The 24954-nt window shown below is 44.4% G+C and overlaps 1 protein-coding gene across 1 annotated transcript in view; it reads left to right on the forward strand.

The window, feature by feature from the left end:
• LOC147112932 (protein lin-28 homolog B-like) overlaps positions 1-24954 on the forward strand; it is a 224671-nt gene that overhangs the window by 103527 nt on the left and 96190 nt on the right. Inside the window, exon 3 of the mRNA XM_085997722.1 lies at positions 6617-6801. Within this exon, the coding sequence (XP_085853848.1) occupies positions 6617-6801 (185 nt within the window). The remainder of the gene's footprint in view (positions 1-6616; positions 6802-24954) is intronic.

Here is a 24954-nt window from a genome sequence, read left to right on the forward strand (position 1 = left end):
CCTCTGTTTCAAGTCTTTTTGCATCTTTTATGATTCTCACCTCTTCTTTGGCTGCCCTCTCACTGTTAAATACTGCAAGAATTCCTTAATTGTATTTCACATCTGCAGCTATGCTTTTTTCCCTCTAAGTCTCTCTCTTTGCCCTTATGGTTACTCTTTTAATGTGTTTCTGCCTGTTCTTGTATTCCTTCCAATGAACCCCATCCCCTTTCTTCCCCCAGAGTTTGCAGAGGTAATTTTTTCCCTTTTATTTTGCTTTTGATTTGTTAATCCATTTAGGGGTCATGCCTGTTTCATCTGAGTTTGCTTGTTTTAAGTATGTATTTAGCTTGTCGGCTCAACATTACGCCTTTAAAAGAGCTCTACCTGTTCTCTACTGAAGTGTTGTTGAATAGCCTCCCCCAATCAGATTGCTTAGGCTGTTCCCTTTTTTTCTTGAAATTAACCCTTTAAAAGTTATACCTGGACCCAGGTGATTTAGTTGAACTTTATCATTCTATAGTTGCTGTTCCCCAGGGGTACTACAACTCCCCCATTTTTGTACGTTGTCCGGATCATTTACAAATGCCAGCTCGAGTTGAGCACTGCCTCTCATGGTTTTTCTGATGCACCAGGCCATGAAGCTGTCATGCACTACATTTACCTGCTCTGACTCTAGACCACTTGAGGCTTTTCCAATTCATATTAGTCTGAAGTCACCCATTAATTTTTATCTTCTATTCTCACATATTCTTCCAGTCCCTTCATATGGTGAACTGTCATTCTCCTTGTGCTGACTGCATAGCAATAGGGACAGAAGAACAGGAGTAGGCCATTCATCCCCTCGCGCCTATTCCACCACTCAGTTAGATCATGGCTGATCTGTACCTCAACTCCACTTACCCACCATTGTTACATATCCCTTGATACAGTCGCCCAACAAAATTCTATCGATTTCAGTCTTGAAAGCTTCAATTGACCCAACATCCACAGCCTTTTGGGGGAGCCTAGGCCCTAAGTTCTGGAATTCCCTCCCTAAACCTCTCTACCTCTCTTTCCTCCTTTAAGACGCTCCTTAAAATCTACCTCTTTGACCAAGCTTTTGGTCATCTGCCCTAATCTCTCCTTATGTGACTCCGTGTCACATTTTTTACTACGTTAAAGGCGCTATATAAATACAAGTTGTTGTTGTTGAGCGAGTTCCAGATTTCCACTGCCCTTTGTGTGAAAAGGTGTTTTCTGATTTCACTCCTAAAAGGCCCAGCTCTAAGTTTAAAATTGTGCCCTCTTATTCTGGATTCAACCACTAGAGGAAATAGCTTCTCTGTATCTACCCTATCAAATCCCTTTAACATTTTAAACACCTCGATTAGCTCCCCACTCACTCAATGTTCAAAACTCAAGGGCATACAAGCCAAGTTAATGAAACCTGTCCTTGTTATTTAACCATTTAAGACTTGTTATCACTCTGGTGCATCTGTGCTGTACCCACTCCAGGGCCAATATATCTTTACTGAGGTTTGGTGCGCTACTCCAGATGGGGTCTGACTAAGGCTCTATACAACTGAACATCATTTCCTCATTTTCAAATTCCAATCCCCCATTGAGCTAAAGGCCAACTTTCCATTAGCTTTTTTGCTTATTTTTATATCTGTGCACTAGCTTTTAGTGATTTGTATACATGAAGACCCAAATCCCATTGCTCCTCCACAGTTCTTAGTCATTCGCCATTAAGAAAATACTCTGATTTGGTTTCTAAGACCCAAAGTAGATGGTCTGACACGTCCCTACATTGAATTCCATCTGCCATAGTTTTATCTACTCACTTAGTCTGTGTCCCTTTGTAACTTCCTATCCCCATCCTGTGCCTCCTAACGGTATCATCTGCAAACTTGGATATACAACTCTCCATTCCTTCATCCAAGTCACCAATATATATGGTGAAAAGCTGAGGCCCCAGTACAGAACCCTAGGTAACACCACTTGTCACATCCCACGAATCAGAGAACAAACCCTTTGGGCGAAAAATTGAGTTGTGCCTCCTTTGGGACGCTAACTTCGTCGGGGCGCTACTTCGGAAAAATTAGCACCCCGAGATGGAAATTGATTGGTAGCGCCCAAAGAGGGAAGTGGGGCACTACTGGAAGCACCCCGCCTCCCTCTTGGGGCGCTGCGAGGGAATATCGCGGTGCTACGTGTCGCAGCGGCACGTTGCGCTGCAGTTTTGCAGGCCTTCCTCCCCTTCTTAAAGGGGAGTGGTCTTCCACAGCATGACCCTAACCCTAACCCTGACCCAGCTGGGCCCCTGGGGATCAGGAGTGCCGGCAAAAGAGCCCAGCACTCGAGAAGTGCCGGGCTCTTGGAGCGCGGCCGGCACTCCGTGGGGTGGGGGGCGGGTAAGGAGGCCGGGGATGGCAGCGGAGGCAGGTGCTGGCAGGCAGCCAGCAACAAAAATGGCCACCGGGCACCTCGCCTTTAAATAGCGGTAAGTCGGGGCGCTACCGAAGATCGCGGCCGGGATGCTGCGCACGATGATGACATCATTGCCGGTGGCACAGCGCCTTGGGGCGCTACTGGTTACCGCCGCCGCTAACCTCCCGCTGAATTTCGCGGGAGTCATTGGCAGCGCCGTGCCCAGGCGCTAGTTGCTTTGCTAACGGAGGGAGCTAACGGGAGGCGCAAAGCAACCACATTTTTCCCCCTTTATCCCTACTCTCTATCTCATCTCCCAACCATAACGAGGTTATTTCCAGTTGTGCAGAACCTTATCAAATGCCTTCTGGAAGTCCACATTGACAAGATCCATAGACACATCCCTATCCACCATGCTAGTGACCTCCTCAAAAATGTAACTAGATTAGTTAGACATAACTTCCCTTCACAGATCTATGCTGATTTTCTTCACAATTTCAGAATATAACCTCGGCCCCTTTCGCACATTTTTTATCCACACTTTTTGATAGTGATTTTTTTTCCTTCCCTCCCACATGGCAGCTGTCTTTCATTCCATCTAGAGCCATCCTTTGTTTCTTAACCTGTCCCATTACCATCTCCTCTTGCCTTGAATATCTCTTAATGCCTCTTTACTTCTCCTGCCTTCCATCCTATCACTGACCTTCCCTTTTGTTCTTTCATCCCCTCCCCCATTTCCCAGCCCCTAAACTTGCTTTAAAATCTGTTCCTTTTCCTGCTTTTTTTCCAGTTCTGACAAAAGGTCTTCGACCTGAAACGTTAACTCTGTTTCTGTCTCCACCGATGCTGCCTGGCCTGCTGAGTTTTTCCAGCATTTTCTTTTGTTATTTCAGATTTCCAGCATCCGCAGTATTTTGCTATTGTATGCTGATTCTCTGATTGCCTGATACTTTTCCAAGTGCTCAGTCACTCTCTCCCTGATGATAGATTCCAGTAACTTCCCCACAATTAATGCTAAACTGACAGCTCTGTAGTTTCCTGGTTTCTCCCTCCCTTTTTAAATAATGGAGTGATATTTGCAATTTTCTAATCCAAGGACACAACTACTGAATCTACAGAGCTTTGGAAAATTATGGCTATTGCATCTGTAATTTCCTCACCTATTTCTTTTAATACCCTGGAGTGGAAACCATCATGTCTTGGAGATTTGTTTTAAGTGTTTAAGATGATTAAAGAGTGTTTAAGATGATTAAAGGATTTGATTGGGTAAATAGAGAGAAACAATTTCCTCTGTTGGGGAAGTCCGTAACAAGGGGGCATAACCTTAAAATTTCAGCTAGGCTATTCAGAGGTGATGTCAGAAAGCACTTGTTCACACAAAAGGTAATCAAAATCCAGAACACTCTCTCCCAAGAACCTGTGAGGCTGGGGGTCAATTTGAAATTTCAAAACTGATGTTGATTGATTTTTATTAAGGGTTACAGAACCAAGGCAGGTAGATGGAGTTAAGATACAGATCAGCCGTGATTTAATTGAATGGCGCAATAGGTTAGAGGGGCTGAATAACCTACTCATGTTTCCATGTTAAGTCCCATTATTCTCTCCATTACCATTTTTTTTAACTTGTAAGAATTCCACTAAGTTCCTCCCCTTGACTTATTTTTAGGTTCCCTTGAACTGCTGGTACTTTGTCCTTTTGCTCCACTGTGAAAACAGATACAAAGTACTCATTTAACAAGTCTGCCATTTCCTTATTAGTCATTATAGTCTTGCCTACATCGGTCTCTAATGGACTCACATTCCCCTTTACTATTCTCTTTCTTTTAATATTTTTCTAAAAAGTTTTGTTGTTAGCTTCCAAGTTCTTTTCATTTTCCCTTTTTGCACTTCTTACTCCTTTCTTTGTATCGCTTGTCTCCTCTTGCCGTGTGTGCCAGAGGTCACCCCATCTCCTTTACCATCTTCTCTAGTAACATGTGAGGTGACCATCCTCTGAAAAGCCTGCTGCAGAAAACCTTTCATCTCCCAAATGTTGTGGTGTGTATCCAGTTGACTCTCAAGCTGTGCATCTTTCTGCTCGAGTCTATAGCAAAAACCCAGGGTTAACTTCAACATTTTATGTTCGAGATGTAGCTTGTTGTGCAGCTTTCTACCTCCCACAGGAACAACTTCATTTAACTTCAACTCGCAGGTGTCCCTGACATATCTGACTATATACCCCACTTCTTCTGCACCTCAGAGCCTTGCTAACTCTGGAATTCAGAAGTTTCTTTCTGAAATAATAAAGAACTCAATGAAAACATGATTGCTCTATATCAGTCTTAGCGCATCTGGGCTCAGGGAGCGGTGTGGTGTTGGGGGGAGGGCGATTGGGGGAAAGAAAAATGACCCAATTCCTGCTCCCAATCCATGTATGTGGGTATTGATAAGGATAAGATGGGTCTCACCTGTGAAGCCCTCCACATTGAATAGCTTTTGGACACTCAGGCCTAGAAAGTCACTATGGCCCCGCCAGCTGGCTAACGGCCAAAAGTTAGCGCTGGGCGCGGAGCCATGTGCGACCGTCAAATATTCACTTTTTGCGCCCCAAGTCGGAACCGGGCGCTATTCCAGGGTGTGCCCGCCCCCGCTTGGGGCGCTGAAACTGAATTTCAGTGCTCTAAGTGCCGCTGCGCCACCCGATGCGGTGCGGCAGGCTGCGGTACTGCAGGCCTCCTCCTTCTCTTAAGGTGGAGGTGCCTGCAACGGGGAGATCGCCGCTGGATTGTGCCGGCAAATGAGCCCGGCACCACGGAGAAGTGCCGGGCTCGCGGAAAGCAGCCGGCAATGCCGCGGGGGGGGGTGGGGGGGTGGAGGAGGCCGGGGAAGGAGGTGCGGGCAGGCGGCCGCCGAAAAAGCGGCCGGCCGCACCTCCACCTTTATGCGCCCCACTAAGGCTGCAGTAAGGCACTAGTGTCCGGATGTTAGTAGCGGCCGCCACGGAGGAGGCGGCGGCAACTGAATATGGGCGTCGGGGCGGAAACGGGGCACTGCGCACACCGATGACGTCATCGGTGCCGGCGTAGCGCTACCGGCTACCGCCGCCATTACCGCCGATCTCAATGTCAGCGCAACCTCCTATACTGGCGCAGAAGCCCTCTTTAGGCGGTAACTGGGCGCAAAGCTTGCAGCGCCTTACTGAATTTCTAGGCCTCGCTGTTCAGCCATTCAGCCAAGAGTTCGTGAAGGCTGTCGGCACCCATGTAATTGCACCCCAACAGGAGTCAGCGCTTACAGGAGAGAAGATGAGAAAATAACCCACATTCCAATAACCCACTTTCCTGACTAATGGGAATGGATGAGACATTGTATCATTGCACAGCCTGCAAATGTTTATTTTATTTGTATTTCATGATAGAAGACAGACTGCACTCTCTAATAGTAAAGATAAAACTATATGCAGCATCTTCACTGCCTTATTTAATGCTTCTAAATCTTTAATATATCTCCCACAGCCAGATGTACAGTTGTTGCTTAGAATTAGAAAGTTGTTAAGTGGGAGAACGTGGGGCTGCTTCATACAAAGTACATACAGTAACCTTGATTTTTATGAAGCAGTATTTACTTTTCACTTCTATCTTTCCACTGCCACTTCTCCTGAAAGTGCTGCACCATTCTGGTTTCAAAGATGGCAACTGTCCTTCAGAACCTCCTCCAACTGCCCTCAGAACCTCCTCCAACTGCCCAAGTCTCAGCAAACTATTCAGCTGTGATGGGTATCACAGTAGAGAGCAATCCTGGGCTTTCCAGCATTGGAACATCTTCCTGGCTGATCTTCCCCATTACCCAGCCAAGGCCCCTATTGTGGCCTTCGCAGAAATCAGATACTTCAGCACAACTGAGGATCAAACCTGGGAACTGTCTGGTCTGTATGACTCAATGGACCATCATTTCTATAGCGCCTGTCACAACCTCAGGATGTCCTAAAGCACTTTACAGCCAGTCAAGCACTTTAGCAGCGTCGTCACTGTTGTAATATTATTTTGTTTATATTATCGTGGGATTTTGCTGGGGTAATATTTAATTTGTGTTATAAAGTCCAAATTAAAATTATAAAAATAAGTTCATGCATTGCTTCATTAATCTTATTACCAGAAGCCTCGCTGTGCATCCTACCGCATATATTTCTTAGAATCAGTTTTGATAAATATTGTAATTTATCTCATTTTTGTGTTTGAATCTCCAGAGCAAACTTTACATGGATGGGTTCAGGAGTTTAAAAGAAGGAGAACCTGTGGAATTCACCTTCAAAAAATCTTCCAAAGGCCTGGAGTCAATACGGGTAACAGGCCCAGGAGGTACCCCTTGTTCGGGCAGTGAGAGGCGGCCAAAAGGGAAGACAGTACAAAAACGGAAGCCAAAGGGAGACCGGTAAAATTACTATTTGAGTTCATTTGCAGATTGCACGTGGTGTGTTTTCTAAACTGTTCTTTGATTAAATTAGAAGGGCTGAATTTTGCTGGCGCTCAGAGAGCAGGTTCGGAGGCGGGTCCGCTGTCAAAATAGCAAAGATTGACAGCGGGTAGGGAACTCACTGTCAACCCGCCTCCACGCTAGTCTCCCAGGTGTCGGGTCTGTCAGCGTTGAACAGACCTGACACCAAGCGGCGGGGGAGGCAATTCACATCATTAAACGGATTATTAACATCCAATTAATTGTTATTTTAAGCCTACATTTCAATTTTACGTGCTCCCCCATGGGTTACCCACTGCTCGGAGAACATGTCAGCTCAGCATGTTGTGAGTGGATTCAGCATTGAATTATCACATGACCTGACAGCTGCCAAAGTTGTATAAAAGATCCTATGTTACAGCTATTCTCTTTCAAAGCTCAGAAAATGTTGGTTATTGCATTTGGAAGACATATTGAGCTTGCTGCAGCTTGCAAGTGTTTGGAGCCGACTCTCTATCCAGTGCCACCTCATTGGAACAACCTCTCTCACCATTGACACATCACTTCTGTCATCCCAACCTCAGCTGCCATCTATTCCATCAGCATCGGTGCCCTTGAAACTATCTTACCGTGGTTCTCAGAATCCCACCACGATCAGCCCCAACACCAGCAGCAACAACAACAACACCAGCCTTCTCCGCAATCACCTGATGCTGCACAGAACACAGGGCATCAGGGCCTGACCACATTGCTGCCAGGGATGGCCTCACCATGGTCAGACTTACTTATTTGGCACTGTACACCCTGTATGCCAAATGATGCACCAGGTTGGCACCACCCCACACCAACACCATAAAGCATCCCTACAATGACCAAGCCATTCCTTTCACATTCGTCACTATTGCAGGTGGTGGGGTGGGGGTTACCCGATGTCTCACCATTCACCACAACTCATTAAGCCACTTCCAAAGGTGCACACAAATCTGTCCCAAGTGCTGAAAATAAAGGTTTCAATGTTTGACAGCACATTACCAGAAACTTCCCATGAACATTGGCTAAACCACCCAAGTGCCTACCCTTGTGTGTTGTTAGTTGGTATGATTGGACTAGGATGAGTGTGAGGGGTGGCTACTGAAATGGGGAAGTGATAATGTAGATAGAGAGGGATGGGTGGAGGTGCAAGGTAAGTTGGTGTGAGTAAGGATGTGCAGGAGTAGGGTAGGGAAGGCAGAGTGATGGGGATGTGATGAATGGCACAGCAGGATGAGTTTTAGTGTGGCTTTGCAGTAATGTTTCGTGATCTACTGGGATCATTGAAAGGTTAGCGCCACTGGAGCCTGGTCCTCCTGATGCCATCCCTGCTTGTGTCCTCCTGTGCAATGTGCAACCAGGCTGCATTGGTCTCCTGGGGAGATGTCTTCTGCCCATTGGAAGGGAAGAGAACCTCCCTGTGTGCTGTGACTCCCTCCATAAACATATGGAGGGAGTCATGGGAGAGCCTGGGTGCAGCCGTGCACCTTTGTTCAGTGCTTGCCAGTGTTTGCAACACCTCAATGCTGTAGAACACTGACACACAACTGTCAAAATCAATTTGGACACTGCCCCTTTAAGGAAACGGGCTGATGACGCGTCATCAAATAACGTCATCAGTCTCGCTTCCTGTTAATTGGCCAGGAACCTCGCTGGGCTTGTTACACCCGCCCTATCAACGTAAAATCACTTGAAGAGCGCGGGCTGCAGTAGGCAGCGGGCTGGGACCGCGACACCGACCCCCGCCGCCTCGGTCGGTGAAATTGCGGCCGAAGTGCTCATTTCAGCAATCCTCATTTTGTCCACACTCTACTTACAAATAGGATATTGCCAAGCTCCCTCAAGGGGAAAACAAATTCTCTTGAGATTCCAAGAAATTCATACCATAATCCTGCTATTACGGTCATGTAATCCTTGGTTAATTCTGCACAGTCATTAATACTATTTTTATTCAGCTGATGGTTGCTGCGTTTCCTTGCCCCACTGAGTGAGGTCGGTCTGTTCCATTCCAGTCAATGTCAATTACTGGTGTTAAAATTTGCATGGAAAACCCAGCTTAGTGAGTTGCTCATACTTGGTTCCAATGTGGCATGACTTTCAGAAGTCTGAATACTGCTCAAGAATTAGGGAAAGGGCTCAGCATGCCTGTTGCATTTGCTGCAGAGTTGCCCTAGATAGAAGGGTGTCTACGTTCAATTTCAGATACAGAGATACCCGATGGTTCCAGTTCTGCTAAGCACACCTCCCGCTCAACAGGGAATTGAGTATAAGCAGGGGGCATTACCAAATACATACACTGGCCCAGCATCAATTCGCATTGACTTGCATTTAGTTGCCAATTTACTTCAATAACTGCCCATCATATTCTACTTTATGGACCAGTACTCTATACAACACTGCATCTCGAAAGAAAAAATGTAATAATGAATAGTCACAGAATCACCGAATCTACAGTGCAGATAGAGGCCATTTCGGCCCATCGAGCCTGCACCGACACATATCCCACCCTATCCCCGTAACCCCACGTATTTAATCCCCTAACACTAAGGGTCAATTTATCATAGCCAAATCAACCTAACCTGCACATCTTTGGACTGTGGGAGGAAACCGGAGCACCCGGAGGAAACCCACGCAGACACAGGGAGAATGTGCAAACTCCACACAGACAGTCGCCCGAGGCCAGATTTGAACCCGGGTCCCTGGCGCTGTGAGGCAACAGTGCTAACCACTATGCCACTGTGTCAACATGGATTTCAAAAGGGAATGTCTTGCTTGACCAACCTCATTGAATTCTTCATAGAGGTAACAGAGAGAGTAGACAAGGGTAATGGAGTAGATGTAATTCATCTAGATTTCCAAAAGGTCTTTGATAAGGTGCCACATAGAAACTACTGAATAAGGTTAGAACATGCGGAGTCAGTGGGCAAGTAGCAGAATGGGTAGCTAGCTGGCTTCAAGACAGAAAGCGGAGAGTAGGAATAAAAGGTAGCTATTCAGTGTAGCAGAAGGTGGGAAGTGGGGTTCCGCAAGGATCAGCGCTGGGACCACTGTTGTTCACAATTTATATTAACGATTTAGACTTTGGAATCAAAACACAATGTCCAAATTTGCAGATGACACCAAATTGGGAGGCATAGTGAACACTGAGGAGGATTGCAACAAATTACAAGACATTAATAAACTTGCAGAATGGGCATATAATTGGCAAATTAATTTCAACACAGATAAGTGTGAGGTATTACATTTTGGTAAGAACAATGAGGTCACATATTACTTGGAGAGAAGTGATCTGGGAATACAGATAATCTTACAACGCAGGTCAATAAGGCCACAAAAAAACAAACCAAGCACTAAGGTTTATTTCTAGAGGGATAGAATTGAAAAGTAGAGAAGTTATGCTAATCTTGTATTGGGCCTTGGTTAGACCACACTTGGAGTATTGCCTACAGTTCTGGTCGCCATATTATAAAAAGGATATAGAGGTACTGGAGAGGGTGCAACAAAGATTTACAAGGGTAACACCAGAAATGTGAGGTTATACCTATCAGGAAAAAATGAACAACCTGGGTCTCTTTTCTCTTGAAAAGAGAAGGCTGATAGAGGTCTTTAAAATTATGAAAGGTTTTGATAGAGTGGATACAGAGAGAATGTTTTCACTTGTGAGGAAGAGCAAAACTAGGGGCCATCAATAGAAGGTAGTCACCAAGAAACCAAATAGGGAATTCAGAAGAAACTTCTTTACCCAGAGAGTGGTAAGAATGTGGAACTCGTTACTTCAGTGAGTGGTTGAGGCGAATCGTATAGATGCATTTAAGAGGAGGCTAGATTAGCATATGAGGGAGAAGGGAGTAGAGGGTTATGCTGATAGAGTTGCATAAGGAAGGAAGGGAGGAGGCTCGAGTGGAGCATAATTGCCAGCATGGACTGGTTGGGTCGAATGGCCTGTTTCTGTGCTGTATATTCTATGTGATCCTATGTATCAAAAGCCTTGCTGAAATCTGGATTAAAGAATAACTCCAGTTCCCTTTGTCCACACATTTTAATACCTCTTCAAAGAATTCCAACAGGTTTGTCAAGCATAATCTTCCTGCATAAAGCCATGCTGACTTGCTTTGATGACTTTATACTCCTAGATGTTTCACGTTGGCCCATATTTTGCTGTATTAATAACAGCAAGGCTATCGGTGCTTGCTGTCATTACAGCGTAAAACTGACAGCAACTTCTGGCGTCCGCACAAACGCAGTTAAACGTGGAAATCCAGACGTTGCTGTCAGAGATACCCTGCTCCTCCACAGGGTGCGCTGTTGCAGTCCTCGCCGATAGACTCAGCACTGAAATCACTGTAATGGTGTGAACTTAGGGCAATTACCCACTAGTCTTGCACTAAAAAGAGGTGGAAATGTTACGGCTAGTGCATTCAGGAGTAAATTTGTTTTTAGCTGTGCAATAAGTGATAATTACAGCTGAACAACCTCTCTGGTCCATAAAAATTAATTTTACAAGTGTGGTGTCTCATTACCTTAGAAAATTAATGTTGCAGATTTTAATTTTTTTTAATTTAGTTTTTTTGTTTTTCTCTTTTATCTCTCTCTCTTACTCCCATCTGTATGTCCCAATCTTTATTTCGCTCCTTGTACAATGATTGAAATGTAATTCATATTTCGTGGGGTTTTTTTATTTCTTGGTTTGCTGTCTACATGCCACAGTGAGGATTCTTCAATCTGATTGGTTGAAGATCCTCCGTGCTGCTTGGACTGCTCACAGAGGCCACTGATCCCCTGTAGAGGATGCCACTTTGGACCAGACATGGGATTAGTAGAAATCGCCGCTGACAAGCCCACAAAAAATCTCTGGGCAACTGTACATGAGGTGAATGGCAAAAGCCGTTCCTTTGCCGCTGAGAGGAAATTCCGGGCCAATATCTTTCTTCTGGATATGCTCTAACATTGTCCTCATATGGTGTCTGGCCAACTGGTCTGTAGTTTCCAGTACTAAAAATTAAAGATAGTTGTTAAGTTCCCTCAAATCCAATATTTTGATATAACTCCTGATTCTAATGGTTCTTTAAATATCCCTGCCAAAGCATGACCAGTTCCATCAGCCATGTCCTTGTACCTTTGTGTGCCGAGCAGATCACCATGTCTTGGGGCCTCATGCTCTTTCAGTGCTTCTGAAGCTTTTATAATTCCCTAGCTTAGAGATCCAGCTTAGTGACCTTCTCTGTCGATTAGAAATAACTTGTTGTAAAAACAGTGATAATGGACTTTGCGCTGAATTTGTAAACATAGACTTAATCTAAGACTCTTAATAGTTGAGTTTGGCAGGTAACATAGGGCATGCAGGACAAACAAAGTTTATATTGTCATCTCCTTGGACAAACCAAAACTGACACCAAGCTAATATTCTGCAAGTTATCCCCTCAAACAGAGATAAGAAATCTCTTGTTGACTTTCCAGTTAAGAGAGTTCCCAGAACGAAGGGATAAAATGAATTATCATTAGAAGATAAGGTACGAAACCTTGGAAACGGAATGGTGAAGGTAACAGAGAAGGCAGTTTGTCAAGCAAGTCTCTGCATAAGCAACAGAATTAGCCAATGAAATTTGGTGGAAAAGGAGAGGGACTGCCGGGGGACAGAATAGGGGATCAGATAGAGGTCAGATGAATTCTTAATTGTACGGAACACTGTGGTCAAGGCTCATTTAGTAGCTGTCTAGAGACCATCTATTTGTTAGGAATTTTAGAAGCGAGATGTAAGTGTACACATCGGGGTACGTAGATTGAGAGCTGGCACAATTTATGGATTTTATGATGGAATATTTTTAAATCCCAGACTGGGCTTCCGGCAGTACCTTGTTTGCACTGCTTTGCTTTGTTGCAACTGAATTCACCTGCCCAGGAGAAAGTTGGTTCGTTGGTCTAGGGGTATGATTCTCGCTTTGGGGTTTTCCTTGGAACAGAGGAGGCTGAGGGGAGACCTTATTGAGGTGTATAAAATTATGATGGGCCTAGATAAAGTGGATAGAAAGGACCTATTTCCCTTAGCAGAGGGGTCAAAAACCAAGGGGGCACAGATTTAAAGTAATTGGTGGAAGGTTTAGAGGGGATTTGAGGGGAAATTTCTTTACCCAGAGGGTTGTGGGGGTCTGGAACTCATTGCCTGAAAGGGTGGTAGAGGCAGGAACCCTAACCACATTTAAAAAGTACTTGGATGTGCACTTGGGATGCTCTAACCTGCAGGGCTATGGACCAAGAGCTGGGAAGTGGGATTAGGCTGGATAGCTCTTTGTTGGCCGGCACGGACACGATGGGCTGAAATGGCCTCCTTCCGTGCTGCAACTTTCTATGATTCTATGATTTTGCCCATGTGTGATTACATGCCTGCACAGAGCTTCTTCTCGCAACAACTAAACTTTAAAGGCTGGAATTTCCGCAGGAGTTGCCCCGAGAAAATCGGCAGCCGTGGCCATTTATGCTGTTTCTCCACTGTTTCTGCCAATGTTACAGCAGGAGATTGGGAAACCAACCATTGAAATTCTGCCCCAAAATGTTTAGGTTGTGTGGATAGTATCATCTGCATTATATGAGCATTTAAAATCAACTCAAGATAGTTTAAAAAGTGTCCAGGAGATTCAAGTGACCTCCCAGAACTTTTGAAGCCTGGGTTCACACTATACAGCTGCTACATTATATGTGATAACAAACTCAGCAAAAAAATGTGCCTCCTTCAGTGAGTCTTGCACAGCTTCTCTCCAGAGTCAGGTCTGGCCCCTACTCTGCATTTAAGCTGTAATTTTAAAAGTGGAAACTACTTTGCGGCAATATTCCCTCTAATTCAATATATCGCGTGATGTAAGAAAACTACTAGGCACTTGGTCAGAGTATTAAACAAGGCTTTAATCGACTGTTTCACAACATGGAAGTCTAGTTATCCATCACTAGTTCCTGTTTACAAAATGTCCCTGAGCAAGCTGGGCCTGTGCCCGAGTATTTATACTCTCCCTGGACAGCGCCACCAGCAGGCTGGCCAGTATATTTCATAAGTCATTTCTAAATGAATGGCACGATTTATGACATCGCGCATGTGCAATTTTTGCATTGAAAAGCCAGCAAGCCAGCTGCACGGGTTCCCTGGAGCACAGCTTAAAGAGAACATGGCTTTGCAGTGAAGCTAAAGTTGCTGTATAAATGAACCCTTAGAACAATGTCTACTCTAAGAACTGGAATGAGAGAAGTGAAGAATGCAATAAAAACAACAAATGCTGGAAATACTCAGCAGGCCAGGCAGCATCTGTGGAGAGAGAAATAAAGTTAATGGTTCAGGTCGATGACCTTTCATCAGAACTGGAAAAAGTTAGTTGTAATAGGTTTTAAGCAAGTACAGAGGCAGGGAAAGCGGGGCGGGGAGGAAAGAACAAAAGGGAAGGTCTGTGATAGGGTGGAAGGCAGGAGAGATTAAATGACAAAAGGGATGATGGTGCAAGGCAAAAGGAGATGGTAATTGTAATGATATCAGCAAATAGAGATGGTATTTGCCTGTTCGATTATGATGCCTTAACAGCATGTTTGCATGTATTGATTACTTATGCCTGACCAGCAGAGGTCATGTGAGAGACAAGCAGTTTAGTTTAGTTTCAGTTTCGTTCTAGATGCATCACTAGCATCGTGTCTCCTGTAAAGCTGTATAAAGAGTTGAACAGACTTTAGATTAAAAGTCATTCTCTTTCATAAATGTCTCGTCATTGAACACACAAAGAAATCAATACATGGTGTCAGAAGTGGCTGAAAGAGATGAAGAGAAAAAATCTGAAGTTAAATCAGCTCTCCACAGATTAGCAAGCCAAAAGCAAACATCGTTACTTACCATTTGAAATAAAGAATAGATTTGCCTTTCTAATCTAGGCTTTATTAACTTAAAAATCCTGTAGCACATCTTCAACACCCAGTCCCAACTAAAGGCTGGAAAGAACTGAATTTAAGATGGCCACCACAAATCACATGACATCAACTACCAATGAGATTACAGCATATATCCCAAGGCAGGAAACAAACAACCAATCACAATACTTCTTACTAAACATAGAGAATAATCACCACATTCACCCCTCCTTTTAAAATATACTCCAACCTAAATAACCTTTACAATTTATAATTAATTATTTACAACTAAAACTATGCACAGACAAAATAAAACTATTCAACATGACACAATACTAAGTGAGCAACAACAAATAGTAACATTGCACATAAGTATTAAGTATCTCTCAACTAAAACAATATAATATAATATTTCAACAATTTTAAAACATTACTATCAATTTAAAAGTCCATTTTCAATCGGTCGACCGGACATCTTGTTCGTGTCGACCTTCTTAACCTTGGTGAAATTCCTTGCCCTCCCACACCAGGAGACACAGAAGTATCTTCTGCAGGAAGGCTATCCATATCCCGATTTTCAACGGTTTCCGGATTAGAAATCCCATCAGGAGGTAAACTGGGACGGTCATGAACATCCATCGAGGGCTGACTAATAGAAGTATAATTATCTGCAGTTGGATTGGAAATATTCGTAGTATCTGTAACAGCATCCACATTATCTGAATCATGACTATTGTTAATATCCTCAGAAGAGGGCTGGCCACCACAAGGAGCCAAGTCTTTAATTGAAACGGTACTTTCTTTCCCATCTTGGAATCGAATATGAGCATATTGGGAATTTGCCTCCAACAGCTCCACCTCCTCCACTAAAGGATCATATTTTGACAATCTAACATGGCGTCGAAGCAGCACAGGTCCCTGCATAGTAAGCCATGAAGGTACCGAATATCCCGTAGTAGATCTCCGCGGATAGTTAAAGAGCCTTTCATGGGGGGTCACATTAGTAGCCGTTGAAAGCAATTATCTAATGGAATGCAGGGCATCAGGCAGTACCATTTCCCACTGTGTATTCTTAAGGTTCCGGGATGTCAAAGCCAACATAACTGCCTTCCAGATCACCCCATTGTATCGTTCGCACTGTCCATTACCCTGGGGATTATACGGGGTAGTTCTGCTAGTAGAAATTCCCCGACTCTGAAGGTATTCCTTCAACTGGGAAGACATAAAAGAACTTCCCTGATCCGAATGGATATATGCAGGCATCCCAAAGATGACAAAAAGTTGAGTCAGACATTTGATAACTGTAGCAGCTGATACATCTGTGCAAGGAAAAGCAAAAGGGAACCTTGAAAACTCATCCACAACAGTAAATATATATCGGTTTTGAGTAGTTGAAGGAAGAGGCCCCTTGAAATCGACGCTCAAACGTTCAAAAGGAGAAGTAGCCTTTATAAGATGAGCTCGTTGAGGCTTAAAGAAATTCGGTTTACACCGAGCACAGATAGAACATGATGAAGTCATCCGCTTGACGTCTTCAACTGAAAAGGGCAAATTCTTACTGCGTACGAAGTGTATCATCCTCGTAACCCCAGGATGGCATAAGGCATTGTGAAGCTTAATAAGCATATCTCCGTGAATCACAGAACAATAAGCCCTCGACAGCGCATCAGCAGCAACGTTATCCTTCCCCGGATGATAAACTATATCAAAATGGTAACATGCCAACTCAATCCTCCACCTCATTATTTTATCATTCTTAATCTTTCCAAAATGTTTGACATCAAACATAAAGGACACAGACTTTTGATCAGTTACCAACGTAAAATGTCGCCCCGATAAATAATGTCTCCATTTACGCAGTGCTTCTACTATTGCATACGCCTCTTTCTCTATTGAAGAATGCCTTTTTTCACTATTGTTCAAAGTACGTGAGAAAAAGGCCACAGGTCTTCCATTTTGGTTCAGAGTAGCCCCAATTGCAAAATCAGAAGCGTCCATCTCAATCACAAAAGGAACCTGCTCATCAATAGAATGCACAACTGCTCCAAGGATATCCTTTTTAAAATTATCAAAACACGTCCTGGCCTCCCATGATAGAGGATATGTCGTAACCCGAATAAGAGGCCGGATCTTCTGTGAAAAATTTGCAATCCAATTAGAATAGTAAGAAAACAGTCCAACAACTCGTTGCAAAGCCTTAGAATTAGTAGGACAAGGTAAATCAATCAATGGTCGCAGACGTTCTGGGTCTGGTTTAATCTTGTTTCCCGAGATAATGTACCCCAGTAGATTTACCTCAGTGGTCGAAAAGGTACACTTCTCTTTATTGAAAGTTAAACCAACTTTTTCCGCAGCTTGAAGGAATCTTTCTAAATTAGAATCATGCTCCACCCTTGATTTGCCACACACTGTGATGTCATCTAAATATGAAAAGGTGTCAGAGAGAGAGTTATCACTTATAAAAGCATCCATTGCCCGTTGAAAACAAGCAACACCATTAGTAACACCAAATGGTATTCGGCAAAACTGATACAGCTTTCCACCAGCCTCAAAGGCCGTATATGGTTGATCCTTCTTAACAATAGGAATCTGATGATAAGCACTCTTTAGGTCAATAGTGCTAAAAACCTTATACTGAGATACTTTATTGATAAGCTCATCAATCTTAGGCAAAGGGTATGCATCTAATTGAGTATACCTATTAATAGTTTGGGAATAGTCTATCACCATTCGTTTCTTATGTCTCTCGTTAGTCGTGACAACTACCTGTGCCCGCCAAGGCGAACAACTAGGTTCAATGATTCCTTCCAATAAGAGACGTTGAACTTCAGAATTAATAAATTCTCTATCCTGACTGCTATACCTTCTTGACTTGGTAGCAATTGGCTTACAGTCCGGCATCAAATTGGAAAAAAGTGATAATGGAGAAATGGATAAAGAGGTTAATCCACAAATAGATAAAGGTGGCTTAGTCCCTCCAAATGAAAGACTAAGAGACTCGTGTAACTGAAGCACATCATGACCAATCAAAATATCCGCACAGAGAATAGCTAACGAAGTGAAAAAATGGAAGGTTTACACCCACCGGCGACGCTTCAGTTGACAGGTAATGTGGCTGAAAATTGGAGGAGGTTCAAACAACATTTGGGGTTGTATTTATCAGCAATCGGAGCTGACGAGAAAGGTGATAAAATGAAATCGTCAATGTTCTTTCATGTCGTGGGTGATGAAGCGCTGGAGGTGTATAATAACTTCACATTCGCTGCTGATGGAGACAAAATGAAGCTAGATAAAATAATGGAACAGTTTGAGGCCTACTGCATACCTAAACGTAACGTGACATTTGAGAGGCACAGATTTTTCACATGTGTACAGAAAACGGGAGAGACTATTGATCAGTATGTGACTGAACTGAGAAACCAAAGCAAAACATGTGAATTTGGGGGACTGACAGACTCGCTGATAAAAGACAGACTGGTGTGTGGTATTCCAGATAATGGTCTAAGAGAAAGACTGCTAAGAGAGCAAGATCTAGACCTGGGAAAAGCCATAGCACTGTGTAGGGCTACAGAGACTGTGAAGTTGCAGGCAAAGGAGCTGTTCAGTGACAATAGCTGCAACGTGGATGCAGTGAGAATGAACGGACATAAACCGTTTAACAAAAAGAGCGCCAATGTGAAAAAAGAGGCGTGGCCAGCGAACAAAAATGAAAGGGACAATCGAAAGACATGTAGTCGATGCGGTACACAGCATACACCAAAAAAGTGTCCAGCATATGGTAAAACATGCAATAGTTGCAACAAAAACAACCATTATGCCCGTTGCTATAAGAACCAAGCGCAACAAAGCAAGGTCCATGCAGTGAATGAAAGCGAGATAGAGGAGTTCAATGTGGATGTTGTGTCTGAAAACAAAAAAGAAGAAAGAGACTGGATGTTGACACTAAAAGTGAATGACATACATATTCCATTTAAATTGGATACTGGAGCACAAGTTAATGTGATATCAGAGACTGATTTTAAGAAAATTAGACCCAGACCAAAGATACATGGAATAAAAGTGAAAGTGAGAGGATACTCAGGTACTGATATACCAGTGAAAGGAAGATGCATTGTCAAAGTAACACACAAGGACAGAGAGCACACGCTAGCATTAATCGTGGTGCCAAAGGATGTGCAAGCCATACTAGGTTTAAAAGCCTGTGAGAGACTGAACCTGGTAAAGAGAGTCCTCGTTGTGGAAAGCGAAGGAGAGACAGTCTATGATGCACTGAATGTTGCGTACACACCGGGTAAGCTGATGTATACAGCAGACACGTTGTCCAGAGCTGTTGACCCAGGAGAGCCCGCAAACACAGTGAAAAGACTGATGTACAAGGCAAAAGACAGTGGAACTGACTTCTACCAGAGCATGCTTGTATACCGCACAACGCTGCTCGAGTGTGGTATGTCACCAGCCCAACTCCTTATGGGACGTCGGCTAAGGTCAAACCTACCCATCCCAGAGAACCTCCTGAAAACAAAAGAGGGGGAGAAAGTGAGGAAGTTCAAAGAACAACAGAAAGAAAAGCAAAAGTACTACTATGACAGAGGAACACAAAACCTACCTGAACTCCACACTGGTGACCAAGTAAGGTTCAAAGACAAAACAAACACATGGACTCAGAAGGGAACTGTCCTGAGTGAAGTTCAACCAAGATCATACACCATTCAGACAGATGAGGGTACTGTTCTGAGAAGAAATCGTCGAGATCTTCTCATGGGACCAGCCACAGCAGGTCAAGAGACTGATACTGTTGAACAACCTGATCACACAGCTGAGAACCAATCATCTGAGGCAACAACTCAGATTCAAGGACAATCAATCAGAAAATCCTCAAGACACGTGAAGCCTCCTGAGAGACTCATTGAGCAAATTTAAGGACTATTGTTATAGAAGGAAGTAATGTTATCTTATTCTTTCTTCAAGTTCTAGTGTATTGACATATTTCATGCGAACACACAAAGCAAGGTTAAAAAACCTTGATCATGATAATGATAATGTAAGTTCATTAAGTGTTACAGTTAAAATGCAGATTAATACAAAGAAAACATGTTGTTAGTTAAAAGTAAAATACTTTTGTTTTAAGAAAAGGAGATGTAATGATATCAGCAAATAGAGATGGTATTTGCCTGTTCGATTATGATGCCTTAACAGCATGTTTGCATGTATTGATTACTTATGTCTGACCAGCAGAGGTCATGTGAGAGACGAGCAGCTTAGTTTAGTTTCAGTTTCGTTCTAGATGCATCACTAGCATCGTGTCTCCTGTAATAAAGCTGTATAAAGAGTTGAACAGACTTTAGATTAAAACTCATTGGGCTAGATTTTCAGTATAGACAGTTTTGGGGCGCTAAGCTTAGCGCCCGCCCGAAGTTATCGCCCGCCCCAAAGTAGCGCCCCGTTGCCGGAAATTCAGTGGCTTCGCCCTAAGAGGTTGGTGGAGCGCTAAAAGAGGCGTTCCACTAGTATCTTTAGGCGCTAAGCCGGCGGTGGAGAGCGCAACACCCGAGCTCGGGCGCAGCGCACGGCAGACACTCTGGTGCCAGTGAGCTCTTAAAGGGGAAGGGTGCAATCTGGGGAGAAACGGGAGGAGGAGGAGGAGGAGGAGGAGGAGGAGAGCACACAGCTTACTTCCACACAACACATGCAGAGTGCCTTTTGCACGAGTGCCCTTTAATTTGCGCTCCCCAGGGTGTGTTGCGTTCCATTTTACAAACGCTCTGGACGCCAGGCGCACAATGGGGCGGTCCGACTGAAGTTTGGATTCGGGGCGGCCAAAGGGCGTTGCACGAGGATGTGACGTCATTTTCTGCGCGCGCATCCGGGCGGCCGCTAAACTTTGCGCCGGCGCTAATGGGCAACTTAATTTGGGGCGGGGCGCAAACTGTGCTGCGCCCAGGCGCTACACGCATAGCGCCCGAAAATCACTTCTCTTAAGGCGCTAACTGCTGGCGCAAGCAACTGAAAATCTAGCCCATTCTCTTTCATGAATGTGTCGTCATTGAACCCACAAAGAAATCAATACAGTAATGGGCCAATAAAGAAACAAAAGATGGGTCTAGAGGAGCTATAAGTGGGAATAGCAAAATCATCAGCAACAGCTGCTGTCTGGAAAAAATGGGGGCAGTGGTTATGATCTGAAATTGTTAAGCTCAATGTTGAGTCTGGAAGGCTATAAAGTGCCTAATGGAAAGATGAGGTGCTGTTCCTCGAGCTTACGTTGAGCTTCATTGGAACAGTGTAGGAGGCCGAGGGCAGAGAGGTCAGAGTGGGAGTGGGATGGAGAATTAAAATGACAGGTGACCGAAAGCTCAGCGTCACACTTGCGGATTGAATGGAGGTGTTCTGCAAAACGGTCACCCAATTGCTTTTGGTCTCCCCAATGTAAAGGAGAGCACATCGTGAGCAGTAAATTTTTTATTATTTGTTCATGGGATGTGGGCATCACTGGCAAGGCCAGCATTTATTGCCCATCCCTAATTGCCCTTGAGAAGGTGGTGGTGACCCACCTCCTTGAACCGCTGCAGTCCGTGTGGTGAAGGTACTCCCACAGTGCTGTTAGGGAGGAAGTTCCAGGGATTTGACACAGCAACGATGAAGGAACGATGATATATTTCCAAGTTGGGATGGTGTGTGAATTGGAGGGGAACCTGGAGGTGGTGGTGTTCCCATAGGTCTGTTGCCCTTGTCCTTCTAGGTCATAGAGGTTGCAGGTTAGGTGGTAGAGTTCGCAGGTTTGGGAGGTGCTTTTGAAGAAGCCGTGGCGTGTTGCTGCAGTGCATCTTGTAGATGGTACATACTGTAGCCACGGTGCGCCGGTGGTGGAGGGAGAGAATGTTTAAGGTAGTCAATGCGGTGCCAATCAAGCGGACTGCTTTGTCATGGATGATGTCGAGCTTCTTGAGTGTTGTTGGAGCTGCACTCATCCAGGCATATGAAGGGTATTCCATCACATTCCTGACTTGTGCCTTTGTAGATGGTGGAAACGCTTTGGGGAGTCAGATGGTGAGACACTCGTCGCAGAATACCCAGCCTCTTGTTGCCACAGTATTTATGTGGCTGGTCCAGTTAAGTTTCTGGTCAATGGTGAACCCCCAGGATGTTGATGATGGGGGATTTGGCGATGGTAATGCTGTTGAATGTCGAGAGGTGGTAGTTAAGACTCTCTCTTGTTGGAGATAGTCTTTGCCTGGCACTTGTGTGGCACGAATGTTACTTGTCACTGAGCAACCCAAGCCTGAACGTTGTCCAGGTCTTGTTGTATGTAGGCATGGACTGCTTCATTATCTGAGGAGTTGTGAATGGAACAGAACACTGTGCGAACATCCCCACTTCTGACCTTATGTTGGAGGGAAGGTCATTGATGAAGCAGCTGAAGATGGTTGGGCCTAGGACACTGCCCTGAGGAACTCCTGCAGCGATATCCTTGGGCTGAGATGATTGGCCTCCAACAACCACAACCATCTTCCTTTGTGCTAGGTATGACTCTAGCCAGTGGAGAGTTTTCCCCTTGATTCCCATTGACTTCAGTTTTACTAGGGCTCCTTGATGCCACACTCGGTCAATGCTGCCTTGATGTCAAGGGCAGTCACTCTCACTTCACTTCTGGAATTCAGCTCTTTTGTCAATGTTTGGACCAAGACTGTAAAGAGATCTGGAGCCAAGTGGCCTGGCGGATCCCAAACTGAGCATCGGTGAGCAGGTTATTGGTGAGTAAGTGCCGCTTGATAGTAATATTGACGGCACCTTCCGTCACTTTGCTGATGATTGTGAGTAGACTGATGGGGCGGTAATTGGCCGGATTGGATTTGTCCTGCTTTTTGTGGATAGAACATACCTGGGCAGTTTTCCACATTGTCGGATAGATGCCAGTGTTGTAGCTGTACTGAAACAGCTTGGCTGCAGGTGTGGCTAGTTCTGGAGCACACGTCTTCAGCACAACAGCCGGGATGTTGTTGGAGCCCATAGCCTTTGCTGTATCCAGTGCGCTAAGCTGTTTCTTGATATCACCTGAAGTGAATTGAGTTGTTTGAAGACTGGCTTCTGTGATGTTTGGGATCTCAGGAGGAGGCCAAGATGGACCATCTACTTGGCACTTCTGGCTGAAGATGGTTGCAAACACTTCAGCCTTGCTTTTTGCATTCGCGTGCTGGGCTCTGCTTTTAGTGAGGATGGGGAAGTTCATGGAGCCTCCTCCTCCCGTTAGTTGTTTAATTGTCCACCACCATTCACGACTGGATGTGACAACAGAGCTTTGATCTCATCCGTTGGTTGTGGGATCGCTTAGCTCTATCTATAGCATGCTGCTTCCGCTGTTTAGCATGCATGTAGTCCTGTGTTTCAGCCTCCCCAGGTTGGCACCTCTTTTTTTAGGTACTCCTGGTGCTGCTCCTGACATGCTCTTCTACGCTCCTCATTGAACCAGGGTTGGTCCGCTGGCTTGATGGTAAGAGTGAGGGATACGCTGGGCCAGAGGGTTACAGATTGTGGTGGAATACAACTCTGCTGCTGATGATGGCCCACAGCGCCTCATGGATGCCCAGTTTTGAGCTGCTAGATCTGTCCTGAATCTATCCCATTTAGCATGGTGGTAGTGCCACACAACGCAATGGAGTGTGTCCTCAGTATGTCACCACAAGGACTGTGCGGTGGTTACTGCTACCAATACTGTTGTGAACAGATGTATCCGCGACTGGTAAATTGGTGAGTAGTAGGTTTTCCCTCGTGCTGGTTCTCTCACCACCTGCTGCAGACCCAGACTACTCAGTAAGTAGTGGTGCTACTGAGCCACTGATGGATATTGAAATCCCCCACCCAGAGTACATTCTGTGCCTCAGTGCTTCTTCCAAGTGGTATTCAACATGGATGAGTACTGATTCATCAGCTGAGGGAGGACGGTAGGTAGTAATCAGCAGGAGGTTTCTTTGCTCATGCTTAACCTGAAGACTTCATGGGGTCCGGAGTCAATGTTGAGAACTCTGTGATGGAGGAGTCTGGGACGTTGGCTGAAAGGTATGATTCTGTGAGTATGGCTGTTGCTTGACTAGTCTGTGGACAGCTATCCCAAATTTGGCACAATTTAGTGAGGCGGACTTTGCAGGGTCGACTGGGCTGGGGGTGTGCCTTTGTCGTGTCCGAAGCCGCTGCCTAGGTCCATGGCGTCCGGTTTTATTCTTATTGTTGTTTTTCGTAGCAGTTTTTTACAACTGAGTGGCTTGCTAGGCCATTTCAGAGGACAGTTAAGAGTCAACCACATTGCTGGTTGGATCTGGAGTCACATATAAGCCAGGCCAGGTAAGGACGGCTGAATTCCTTCCCTAAAGAACCAGATGGGTTTTTACGACAATCCAGTAACCATTACTGTTGGTAGCTTTTTATTCCAGATTTATTTAATTAACTGAATTTAAATTCCCCAGCTGCCAGTGGTGGGATTTGAACTCGCGTCTCTGGATCATTAGTCAAGGCCTCTGGATTACTGGTCCAGTAACATAACCACTATGCTACCATTCCCTCTGTATACAGTATACTAAATTGAAAGAAGTACAAGTAAATTGCCAAAAGCACTGTTCCAGTTTTGGGTTTCAGTAAAAACTATTAAGGGCTTAATGTTTGGTGAGAAATGCCCCTAAACCCGATGAAGCATGAAACCTGATCTGAACCATCAATCTAACTGAAAGAAGAATAACCGCTGTTTAGCCCAAAGAAAGACCAAAGTAGGATGTTTACTTACAGGTTTTGAAGTTTCACATTGACAAGCTCCTCAGTTTGACCCAGGGATGGGCATTCTCCTCAAGTGAGGGAACAGAGAATAATGGTGTACCACTACATTATTAATAATAAATTCAGTTCTATTTTGAGCCATTAGGAAGTTGTGCAGATGCAAATTCACCTTCAGGATTTCAAATAATGGTTAGAAATGTCTGATTTGTTTGATAGTTACATAACTTTATTCCTCTTCTTGGTAAGTGACCTGACCTGTACACGATGATAGCCAAATTTAGAATCTGGTTTCATGATGGTCAATGACAGTCCACAGTGAGAAAGTAAAAAAGACAGTAAAGAAATTGTTATGAACATTTACACAGACTAAGTTCCTCCTTTTTTCTCCACCACCTACCTGGATCTCATGGCTACATCTATGTTCCAGCACAGAACGGAATTTTCCAGATAACCATTTTAAAA

Source organism: Somniosus microcephalus, chromosome 9 (genome assembly GCF_052327205.1).
Source record: "Somniosus microcephalus isolate GS21.2 chromosome 9, FLI_Smic_1.0, whole genome shotgun sequence".
Taxonomy (NCBI): Eukaryota; Metazoa; Chordata; class Chondrichthyes; order Squaliformes; family Somniosidae; genus Somniosus; species Somniosus microcephalus.